General features: G+C 41.0%; 1 protein-coding gene across 6 annotated transcripts in view; it reads right to left on the bottom strand.

Annotated features, from left to right (window-relative positions):
- Positions 1-12,428, bottom strand: part of SMARCA2 (SWI/SNF related, matrix associated, actin dependent regulator of chromatin, subfamily a, member 2) — a 166,771-nt gene that overhangs the window by 144,184 nt on the left and 10,159 nt on the right. For all 6 annotated transcript variants that reach the window (XM_014735432.3, XM_070248197.1, XM_070248194.1 and 3 more), the window contains exons 2-3: positions 8,364-8,624; positions 4,696-4,825 (exon numbers count right to left, since the gene is read on the bottom strand). In XM_014735432.3, the coding sequence (XP_014590918.3) occupies positions 4,696-4,825; positions 8,364-8,588 (355 nt within the window). In that variant the 5' untranslated portion in view covers positions 8,589-8,624. The remainder of the gene's footprint in view (positions 1-4,695; positions 4,826-8,363; positions 8,625-12,428) is intronic.

Below are 12,428 nucleotides of genomic sequence, written 5' to 3'. Positions count from 1 at the left end.
AGACCAAAGGCAAGATGGTGGTTCTGGCCAGTGGATACAAGGCTTGTGAGAGCACAGAAATGGTAAGGAGAATTAAAAGGATATGCGTGGAGCATATGTTATTTTTTCAATCCTCACAACATCCCCAGAAGATATGTATTGTCACCTCATTTTTTAAGATGAGGAAACTGAGACTCAGGGAGTAAGCGAGTTACCCAAGGTCACACAATTAGATCTTGGCAGCTCCAAGACTCAAACCAAGGTTTGTCTGATTCCAATGCGTATGCTCTTCCCATGATCTAATATTAATTTGGTTTTACAAAAATAAGTTAAGGACTTAAAAGTTTCAAAAATCTTTTAGAAACACTTGCAATAGAACATAAAAACAAGAGCAATGTGTTTGGGATTTAAGATATCTAAATGAGAAATAAAGAATACTTTGCTTGGGGAAGAAAAGTCAAAATGTACAAAAATTTCACAGAATTTATTTCAGGAGATGAACGGACAGCCTGGCCAAAGAATTCCTAGAAAAGCATATCACTGAGCCTTGTTGGAGGGAGATCCAAGATGAAGGAGAGAACAAAGTGGCCGACCGCCATCGGAAAGGCTGCCCTGAATTTAAACTGCTAATTAATCAAGTCGAAGGTGTCCTAAGACACAATATAAAAGATTAGATTAAATAAATGCACTCACGTCACCATTATAAAGGTCATCACATAGGTTTTTATTAGACCTCTGCAGTATGTTTGATGCTATGTTAAGTGTGAGCTGAAACAGCTCAGAGCATCTATGTGGAATCATAGAAGCCCCAGAATATTTGACCGACACTGGACTGGGGACTCACCGTCACCACTCACAAGACTAGAGGGAATAAAGAATATGGTTACTTTGACCTCAAATTGCCATTGGGAGAGGGAAACAAATTTAGCCTGATCCCCTAAGACAAGAGGAGGGTCTGTCCTATCAACTGGTGAGAAGTAGAACTCCACTCAGAGAAATCCTACCCTGAAGAGAAACGGCAGAACTGCTAACTTATTCCCCAAATGACTACTCCATTAGGAAGCACCATGCGGCAATTAGGGTTAGCTAGCCAAATACGCCAGCCAAGAAAATCCTCCTGAAATCAGCCTGCAAGACGAGCAGAATTGAAATCCCAGTATGTTGTTATTTATAACAACGAACACTTAGAGAATATCAATAACCATACACTTAGCTTCATCATTAACATCCTTCCCTCTTAATGAGGCTTACATTCACCCCTTAATTGTCATGCTGGTACAAAATGGTAGTTTGTTCATAGGAAAGCACCCTCCTGACATATTTTTGGCCAGCCCTTCATCTACCAGAGGGGGAAGAACTTCCTGCCAAAGTTATTGACATTAGTAGGGTTACTACCAGGGGTTGAAATGGGTTAAATGTCTCCTGTCCTCTGTTCTCTCCTACTTCCTAAGGTCATCAATGATAGCCTACAATGATAAATAATAGGCTGCCTAATACAATGCACCAAAACATTAGACAATCCAGCCTCAGCTCAACTATATAACACTGTTTTTCAAATCACTCTTTTAAACTATGAACTACGGGCAAGACAAAGTTATGAAGGTGAGACAGTTCCATTAAACACAATAATTCAAACTATGAAAAGAGTAATTTGGTCACTTGAAAATTAATACACAATAATTTTCCTTCAAATTTGATAAGAAACTAAGAGTGGACTAAAAATTATTTTCCAGAATTAACCACTACCACAGAATTTTACCTCAAATGTGATGAGAAGAAACTGGGGTTGGGAAAAATTATTTCCTAGAATTTATAGGGGATGTTAATACAATCATTCTATCATAGTATGACATGAAAAATGTGACAATGTTTCAGCTAAAAAGAGAGCCTTTTTTTTCCTACATGACTAGCATTCCATAAAACTTCAGGAAAAACAGAATCTAAATGATGAAACAACATAACATATTTTGGTAATTATCTTTAGTTGAGAAAACAAAGTGAAGAAATTGCCTGAGAGTGAATACACATTTGTCTGTAGGATGACAGTGCTGATGCAGAATATGCTGTTTTTGAAATCTGGTTTGATTTGCTCATTCAAAAGAAGTCAAAAAGTGTTAGTTTTCCTTCCCGAGTCTTCAAGGGCTATTATCTTCCCAGCTTCACCTTGCTTCAAAGAGAAGCAATCACCTCTCTCCTTTTAATAATCTTGAACTTAGAAGAGCCAATTTTATATGAATTTTCTCTTCACACACACACACACTTTAAATATTATATACTTGCCTTTGAAGGCTTTTTCTATCCAATGGACCAAAAATAAACAATGTTATCATTTGGACCATAAGGTTCACAATTCAGTATTTATTGAAGGAAATGGTTTTGCTTCTCAACCAATACCCTAAAATAACCTAACAGTTGCTAGGTAGTGAGAGCTGGCAGCCTTCTGATCAATACCACTTCTCTCTCTACCTGTGCCTTTAGACATGGCTTCCACGTGGGGTTTCTTAAAGATACATGCTATTACAGAGTCTTTTTAGGTCATTATATAGAATAAGACTGCATTATACCAATAATACTTTATTCAAAAATATACTTTTAAGTAACTCACTCCCCCGCCTACGATGCACTTTACTATTTTAGAGAAAAATATTACATGCTAATTCTGATTCCACTGAATGCAGGCCTCTGCATTTCAAAATAATTATAACTTACTAAAATTATATCAAAATTAAGATCCACTTAAAATTGTGACTTTTAAAAGCATAGGTTCACTTCACTACCTAATTGAACAAAATTTACCAAGTATCTCTCCAGTCACGTGGTAGACATTGTGCCAAGTGTTGGCGATTCCAAGAAAAATCATCATTTAAGTTGAAGAAGGGAACCAAGCAATGAAAGAAATTTTAAGAGAAATAAAAGTAACAGCGCTCTCAATTATAATTCATGCCTTTAAAGCAGTTTCTCTTTTGGAGTTTTCCTAGGGCCTCACGACCTGAGGTACTGCAAAGCCAGGAGCAGATACAGCAAGCACCTGGCTTTGAGAATCCCTGAATATAACTCATCTACACCTGCCAGGTATTAAAAATGAGATCTATGTTAGCTCTGTGAACACATCTGGTTCCTCAGGATTTAAATGATAAACCTGGAAGTGCTGTTTTAATCTACTCTTAACACTGCATGGGTCAAATTTTTTCTTCCTGTACTGCAAAAAGTCCCAGTGATTCAGGGTACTTCTCTGACATGGCCAAGATTCTATGAGTTATCTGCAACACCTACGCCTGCCTACCATCAAAATTCAGATTAGAGTCTGGGCTATTCAAAAATACATTCAAATACTAGTGAAGAAGCACTCCTGTGCCTCCATGACTTGCTTATTCATATTAAAAACAACAACAAAACTGTGAATACATTTTCTAAATCCTGAGAGCCAAAAGTCTTCCCTCAGGTGGATGGGTGTCTGATCATGGATGGAGGAAAAAAACTCACACACATTAAATTACAAAGGAGTGTATATAGTAACACATAAAACCATTAAGCTTTGAATTTGAGTATCCACATATTATTATTAATTAGTGCTAGATAACCCATGCCCCTTGCATGTTGAAATGACCATACAATGATTCTGACAACAGGTTACATTGTATTCAAAGGACTTTGAGTTATCTTAATATGCCTTCAATAGTGAGGGAAGAAGCCATGAAGGAGAAGAGAAATATACCATATATTGATCTGGCCATTATTGTGGGTTGAATTGTGTCCTCAACAAGGTTATGTTGAAGCCCCAACCCCAGTACCAGTGACTGTGACCTTATTTGGATACAGGGGCTTTGCAAATGTAACCGAGTGAGATGAGGCCATAATGGATTAGGGCGGGCCCTAATCCAATGACTGGTGTCCTTATAAGCAGAGGGGAATCTGGTATAGACATACAGGAAAAATGTCATGTGGACATCAAGACAGAGACTGGAGTGATAAATCTACAAGCCAAGGAATGCCAAGGATTGCAGGCAACCGCCAGAAGCCAGCAAGGGGCAAGGGTTCTTCCCTAAAGCCTTCAGAGGGAGCGTGGCCTCGCTGACACCTTGACTTCAGACTTCTGGCCTCCAGAACTGTGAGAGGATCAGTTTCTCCTGTTTTAAGCCACCTCGTTTGTGGTAATTTGTTACAGCAGCTCTAGGAGAGTAACACAGCCACGCACCAGCAATGACAGGTGATCCCATTGCCAGAAGAAGCCAGCTTACAGACAGTGTATGAGCGCGCACTTCAAGGGACACAGGGGGCTCATCTTATCTTCACGTCAATGCTGTGGTTAGGAGGCAGACTTGCATTCCCCTTCTGGCCTTGTCACTTATCGGATGTGTAAACTTAGGAAAACAAGGTAAATTCTCCGAGCTTTAGCTTACCCATCTATAAAACGGGGGTCACATAATTTACCTTACAAGATCACGATAAAGATTCTGCATAAAGGACATAAAGCACTTTGCAAAGTGCTTGGACACATGGTGACTAGTAAAATGACAAGATTCTGGAAATAAAACTGCCCATATAAATCATAAAGTTGTGTTGGTGAGGGTTGGGGGAGATTTCTAGAAGGAAAAGACACCTGCTGGATTCAATCTTCCTTAGATGTGTTCTTGGGAAGTCATAATTAAAATAACCAATAGGAAAGATGAACGACTAAGGTTTGGAGCCAAAATCAGGTACGTAGCAGACACAGACCTTGGCTGTGTGGATCCATCGGACTCTGGGGAGGGCCCATTCCCGGGTGAGGTGGTCGCATGCCGGTGCCCTTCATGGATCCACAATGGAGATCTTCTACAATCCCCTTGTCGTGCAAAGCATCAATGGGCTGTAACATTGAAAGGACATCAATTAGACACCGCTTTAAGGTACAAAATTTCTATTTGGAGTTTTAAGACCCCTCCCTAAAGTCTTCAGAAGTGTGGACGATCATCTACTATCCATATGATAGTCCTATTTTTACACTTACATGACGTATATTATTATATACTACATATATTTTATAGATGGGGACAAAAAAATAAAAAGACTACACCAATAGGATCATCGAAACTATCTGTAAATCCAAAGTCAAGGCTTTAAACAGTTGACAATTTTTTTGTAACGTCAAAACCTGCAAATAAAAATGAAGTCCTGTTCACAAGGTAAACAAATACAAACTACTCGTCCATACCCTTTTAAGTAAGTCCTGAAACCTGCATTAGGCTGAAGTTCATCCAAAGTCTGAAGGAAGACTGTTTGAAGTGTCTGCAATGATCTACTTTTTCAGTAATTTTGTTTCATCAGAGGGGAAGGAACTATGGAAAGTTTAAAAGTTGAAACCAGAAAGTTCCATGGCAGTTGGGAAAAGAGGAACAGACGGGTAGAGCAGTGAATGCGAGTGAATTCTGAAATGGACGGAAGGTGAAATGGATGAAGCTATTCTACAGAGGGAGGAAGACGGAAAAAGGTTAAAGGCACAGCCTGGAAAAAGTAAAGAACACAGGGGCTGGAAACAGGACGTGAGGCCTAGAACACAACAGACATGCAATAAATAACTATTGAATTGACGTTAATCCAATCCAGAATGGGCAATGGAGCATGTGTTTGAAAAAGAAAAAGTCTATTCCTCCCCAAACTGGAATAGCAATTTTCAAAACAGCCTGAAAGGAATATTTCCAGGAGTTTATAGAAACCAAATGACTTCAAGCAAGAAAGTATGAGTGTTGGCAGTTTTGGAGAAAGGAAAGTTAATTTCTGCAGAGTCAAAAGCATGCGCTTGAAAAGAGGAAAAATTTACCATAAAGAGGATGTTCAGAAGAAAAATGGGAAGCATTTGGTCTAAAGAGTGTCTCTGAGTCTGTTAAATAGTAATAATAGAGAGGAAATCAGAGCAATGCAGCAGATGTATTTAGGCCACTTGTTTATTTATTTCTAGTAATGTTGAAAAGCAAAAAGCTGAAGCGCAGAGGGAGAAGGAGAAGAGAGACAAGGAATAAAGCTGCCTATAAAAAGAATCTAGGAAAGTGAAGGCATCTGGTCGGCAGGTGCGAACTCCAGGCACTTGACCATGTCCCCACGCAGGCAGTTATCTGCAGGGCTGGGGGCTAAGGAAAAGCAGGGTGGCAAAACATGCAAAACGTGCAGCATGAGCGCAAAACAAAAATGAGCGTCTCTCTCATAGACAACAAGAATTTGGGTGACAAAGGTGTGAGGAAATCAAACAGGAGGGGTCAGAAGAGATAATTATCAATGAAAACAATCCAGTACAAAAGTCACACTGACCCAGCGCTCGCTCCCACATATAACTTTTAAACGCTTAAATAATAATAAAGGTTAGTGAAGTCTTTCCATCAAATTTTCTTTCATTTTGGAGGTGAGCATCCTTGAACCATTCTGAAACTATTTAACCCACCTGGACTAAGGTTTACAAGTGACAGATCAGATCTCTAATACAGCTCCCAAATTAATTTAATATGAACACAAGACAATTTAATGACTTCAGTATGTCGACATGTTCAATACGTCTCCTAAAAATATGATATCGAAAACAACCAGCTTTATTTCCTCAGATACCTGACAAGGTAAAAATGTGTTTTAAAAAAACAAAAAAAGGACGAAGAGAACTCGGGGATATCACAGGGATATCTATCCTCGATATATTTTTAAATGAAAAGAGGAAGTTTCAGGGGCTGGCCCCGTGGCCGAGTGGTTAAGTTCGCGCGCTCCGCTGCAGGCAGCCCAGTGTTTCATTGGTTCGAGTCCTGGGCGCGGACATGGCACTGCTCATCAGACCACGCTGAGGCAGCGTCCCGCATGCCACAACTAGAAGAACCCACAACGAAGAATACACAACTATGTACTGGGGGGCTTTGGGGAGAAAAAGGAAAAAATAAAATCTTTAAAAAAAAAAAAAAGAGGAAGTTTCAGACTAATTAATAATGACAATATGATTCTATTATGGTCAAAGAAAATGTTTAGAAAAATCACACCTGTATCTGCATGCCCGTGCTTACTTGCATTTTTCCTAAATGTAAAAGATGTGAAAAGCACGTACAATAAGCTGATCCCTGGGGTAAAAACAGGATTAACTGTTTCTTTTACAGTCATGTGTTGCTTAACGACAGGGATAGGTTCTAAGAAATGCGTCATTAGGTGATTTCATCATTGTGCGAACATCAAACCTAGATGGTACAGCCTACCACACACCTAGGCTGTATGGTACTAATCTTATGGGACCACCGTCGTCTATGCGGCCCGTCGCTGACCAAAATGTTGCTAAGTGGCACATGACTGTATTTATCTCAGTACGGTTTTACTTTCAAAACATGCATATATTACTTTCCTGATTTGAAAATCATCAAATAACAAATTTGTAAAAATCGGATCTTCTCTTCCGGGCTCCGATGCTTTACCTTAAAATCGACCAACAGTCCTACACAATTAGAAGAAAGATTTGCTCTTTGCTACAGTAATCCTTCTGTTTTAAACCAGTGTCTTACACAGCTTGTCTACTTAATATCAAGAGGCATCCCCGCCGCCCCCATCCCCCTGTGACAGTGTCCAAAAGGGATGCAAAACCTCTACTTGTCCCGTATTACAATCTTTGGGTGACACGCAAGGCCTCATAGATGTTCCCTGGCTACTGCTAACTGTCAAAGCAAACAGTTGCAGAACATCTTGTTTACTTTCTCAAAAGCCTGTGCTCTCTTCTTTGTGTCTCCTGTGAAAGCATAATGCCAAAATCATACCAATCTGGTCACCGAGCCTCATCAATAGAGGATTATTATAACCTGAGCAGATTATTATTACAACTGGACCTGAGCTCTCCAAGACCAGAGCCCTGTTCCAAAAGCAGAATAAAGCCACTTCACAGAAAGACGGCAAAGTACACTTTAGGACCCCCTAGAAAGTACTTTATTTCCATAAAGGCTTTAAAAAAAAAATCCATTAGCAAAGAACTCATTTTCCTTTCATTCTTTGAGATCTAATTTTAAAAATAAATATCAACATTTTTAGGGACAAATACTTTTCAGCACATTCATTCATGGATGATATAAGTCACTTAAAAAAAACAAAACTTATTTACTGATAAACTTCTTCACTGAGCCAAAATACCTGTAACCCACAAATCACAGATCTAACCATCAGAACCGCATATTTTATCTCGGATTTTTCTAAAGCCAAGATCTGATCTTCCTGCCCGGTGCGACATCTGTAACAAGAAAAGAGCCTCAGGAGGTATGTTTTTAATAATATACAAGATATGACAGAGACCTAGCTTGATTCTCTTGTTAACAATAGTAGACAAAAGAGAGGGGGGTTATCAGGAATATCAGCCATCCACGACTCAGGAAACAAGACTGAACGGGAGAATGCGCTCTTACCTTATGCATTTGATGCAAGCCTTCCTGTGGGAAGTCGGCAGACCCCATGGTAGGCATAGGGTGCGAGACACTCGGAGGTCCAGGACTTGGCCCCATCATGCTGTGGACGGAACCTGGGGAGGGGCCAGGTCCTGGACTAGGTCCAAGGATGGGTCCAGGAGAGGGTCCGGGCCCCGGCGAAGGCCCTGGGTGGGGCATCGCGCCAGGGTCTGTGGGCGTGGACATCTACTCCTCCTGTCTCTGCCAGTCAGGAGAGCGATACTGAGTTGCAAAGAAGAAAAGAGAAAGGAATGTTTTAAACATGATGTTAAGATTAGAATAAAACAGTTGTTAGTATTTGATGGTGCCATTTCTGTAACAAACATCAAACAGAACTGCCCTGTCTGGTCCAGATGTTTGAGTAAGTGTGATATATATCCATCTGCCCTAGTCTTTATGAAGACCACTTGTTTAAAAGAAAAAAACACTCTAAATGATTCCCCAGAAAGATATAAATCATCTAAGATACAAAAAGGACTCACTGGAGAAACTCAAATTTAACACATAAGCAGAATTCTAAACAAGTTTAAAATTTATTACTGAAGTCAACAGATGCTCTCTGTTACTTACTGGCTTGGGCACCTTACAAGTTATTAACCCCCTAAAGCCATTAAAACATAAAACCCCTAAAAAACTATCCAATCAAGACCCATTTTCATAAGTAAATGGGCATTCAAAGCTCACAGAGAATTGCGGATAGTTAAAAGGGGAAAAAAATTATAATTTCATAAATTGAGAATGAAAGAGAATTCCCAATCATGGGAAAAGCAGAGGTTATGGGAGTCAGACAAATGCGAGTTCAAAGACCCACTATACAATTACTAGTTGAGACTGAAATGCAATGGTACCTGTGAAAAACCCAGCCCTGAGCCTGGCACAATAAGCAGCTACTCTTACTTAGCATCACTTGCCCCACCACCTCGACTACACCAGAAGCGATCAGAAGGGAGAGTTTAAGATGCAGTCTTCCTGCCAGCTATTAATTGTAGACCACTTGGACAGTTAAGGCCAGGGATTTGTCCTAGGCCTCTCCATGGTCCAGGACTCCTGAGGGAAGTCATCCATGACTAATGGATTGGGGCCCACCACAGACTGGTGTGGAAATTCTGGTTCTCCAATTTCAGCAAAGCAATATTCCATCACCCATCCTCTAAGATTTCTCAGCATCCCCACTAGAGAAGTGCCTCATGGGGTGGGTACCACTGCAGTTGGATATGGACCAAAATGAGTAAACAAGCTGTTTTCTGAATTCTGATGGATACCAATGATCCCAGCAAGACAGCTAAATACCACTAGTGACAGCAATTGTTAGATATTATGATAATATCTGGGGGCAAATACCTGTACACACAGCCTGCTGTCAACCTCACAAGATACAGAATGAGACATCCTAAGTGATTTGCTTATCTACTACTTAGTGGCAGGGATGGAATCAGACTATAGGGGCCCAGTCACCCATAGCATGGCTCTTTCCACAGCGAAATGAGAAGTTAAGAGGGGAAATACAAAAAGAAAACATTCTTTCCATTCTTAGCTACCTACTGTCCCCTCTCACTGAATCTCTAGAATGTGAGGGCCGTGATGGCAGGGTCTTGGTCTCCTTCACTCCTGTATCTCCAGCACCTCCAACCAGCATGTAGTAAGGGCTCAAAAAAGATCTGAATGAACTGCAGACAAAATTTCAAGGGCAAACTAGTAACACAGTCAACTGTTTTATAAATAAAAAATTGGGGAGTAATCAGTGTTTGAGGTGTGTTCAAACAAAGAAATCTTAAAAGCGTAGGCAGGAATTTAGGCCATTCTGATAAAGGAATTAAGGCTAAAACAGGCAAGGATGAGAGGCTACTATGGGGTGATTATAAGCAGGGGATCACTCAAACTGGTCTGCTGATACAAGACGGGCCTCAGAGAACCCAGTTCAAGTGGTTTCTAAAACAACAGGGGAGCTCGAGAGTGAATTACAGCCTTCAATTCACTAGAGAGCCCAGTGTTATTATTTATTCTTTGTGATTAACAAAGCAGGCGGAAGTCACATTTTGTTTTGCATCCACCCCCTCACATACACATACACACACACATGTTCAGTCAGCATTTTAAATTTAGGAAGCTGACGTCAATTCAGGGGTACTACAAGTTACAATGTTCTTTCATGTATCTCAGCAAACTAATGCACCTCTTTAGTTTTTAGTGAATAAAAGGAAATTGCTTACTTCCTGTTATGATTTACCTTGAAATGGGCTTCAATAGCTCCTCGGGTAACATACTACAGTTTGAACAATGAAGATACAAATACTTGGCTAGCCTGGTAAGTCTTACTTTTCACGTTTTATATTTTAATATATATTATCCCATAATGCTAACTGCTTTCTGCATATATGATCACTTTCATCCGGGAATCTCGTAGAATGTTGTAATTACTTGTAGACAGTCCCATAAAAATGCTCCTCGTTTTTTGTTAAAGGAAACTATTAAAAACTTCTTTAAGGGAAAAAAAAATATGAGAAGGGACATGGGAAAGTATGGGCATATAAGCGGAATGTTAACATAGGAACATGCTCTATAGGGGACTTTTTAATAAGAAGAGGACCTTCAGATGCATGGACTGAATGAATGTGTCCACACAACAGAACAGACGAACAAATGAGAAAGTAGCTCAGAGAAATAGCAAAGCTTAACAAATGAGGAAACTTGGCCGTGCCACACAGCTAATGAATGGCAGGAATCTGGACTGTCACACAACTTGAATGTGACACTCTCTGGCTTCTGTCTGGGAGTCCAGAGACCTGGACGTCTCATCTTCTACTCTTAGGGCCACCACCAACCCTGGGGCCCTGGGCAAAGTGCTGTTCCTCTAGGGTCTCTAGGCTTCTTCTGGCCCGAGAGAGGAGCATCTCAAGGCTCCCTCCACCTGTCTGTCCCTGACTTGGAGCATCTCGCAGACTTCCTCCAGTCCTGGGTGTGGTGGCGTTCCTCAGTGAACCTCCATGGCAGACCTGGCCTGTCCCCGGATTTGCACCTTGCTGCCATCACTCAAGCGTACTGAAGAGGGGCTCCTCTCAGACACGCAGCTCTAGTCCCGGCCTCTTACTTCTTCCTCTTCATTCCTGGTGACAACTTTATCGTACAGCTTGAGGACCTAATTAAACTTTTCCACAGTGTAGAGCAACTCGGGGGTATAAATTACAAAGAGGTGCAAGTCTGAAGCAGAGGCAAGTGTTATTCCTAATTTACTGTGGTTAAGGCTCAACGTCCAGTACTGGCCAACTCAGCTTCTCCCTCACCAACCCTACTGGGATCCCTAAGAATCCGAACCCTTTTATTTCTTTTCTTCAAGGTACCAATGAAATGATGCAGATGGGGCCGCGATGGTGGCAGCAGACATGGTAGGGATGGGGGAGGGAAGAGGGTTCAGATAACCTTGATAAGGTAATAGTAGGTCTGTCCACAAGATAATACTCAAAACCTATTTCTCTTTCGTGTTGGGCAGGAAGGAGTTTTACACTGTCACAGAAAAGAACGACCTGTTCCACAATTATGTGGCTACTTTATTGAAAAAAATGTTATCTGTGTGTGTGGGGGGAGGTAAGGCACAGAGACCTCCCCATACATAGGCATCGCTAGTCCCCTCTCCTCCCCCATTTCGCCTCTCTCTACCTCAGACCAGCACTCCCTGAGGGCCATGCCGCTGTGTTCTTAGCCAAGAATTTTTCAGCAGTACACCCTGTCTTTTTTTCGCCCTGACGTTCCTGTCTTTACAACTGGGGAGTGTGTGTTTTTAAAAATAGAAGTCCTCAGAGCTTCCCACAACTCCTGCCACCATGGATGGACATCTTCCCGCAGCCCAACCTTCCTTACCCCTCAGCTGAAAGCTTCAGCACACCCATCTGCATATGAAAAGGAGTTCAAGTTCATGGGATTTTAAGGGTCACTGGTCCAACCGTGACAACTATGACAAAACGTGTACCTTACTCTCTTACTGCAATCAACTGAAATACCAAAGACCCCCACACTTGTGGTAATATTTAA

The sequence above is a fragment of the Equus caballus genome, chromosome 23 (genome assembly GCF_041296265.1).
Source record: "Equus caballus isolate H_3958 breed thoroughbred chromosome 23, TB-T2T, whole genome shotgun sequence".
NCBI classification, from domain to species: domain Eukaryota; kingdom Metazoa; phylum Chordata; class Mammalia; order Perissodactyla; family Equidae; genus Equus; species Equus caballus.
The sequence above is the reverse complement of the archived record's forward strand: the minus strand, read 5'-3'. Positions and strand labels throughout refer to the sequence as shown.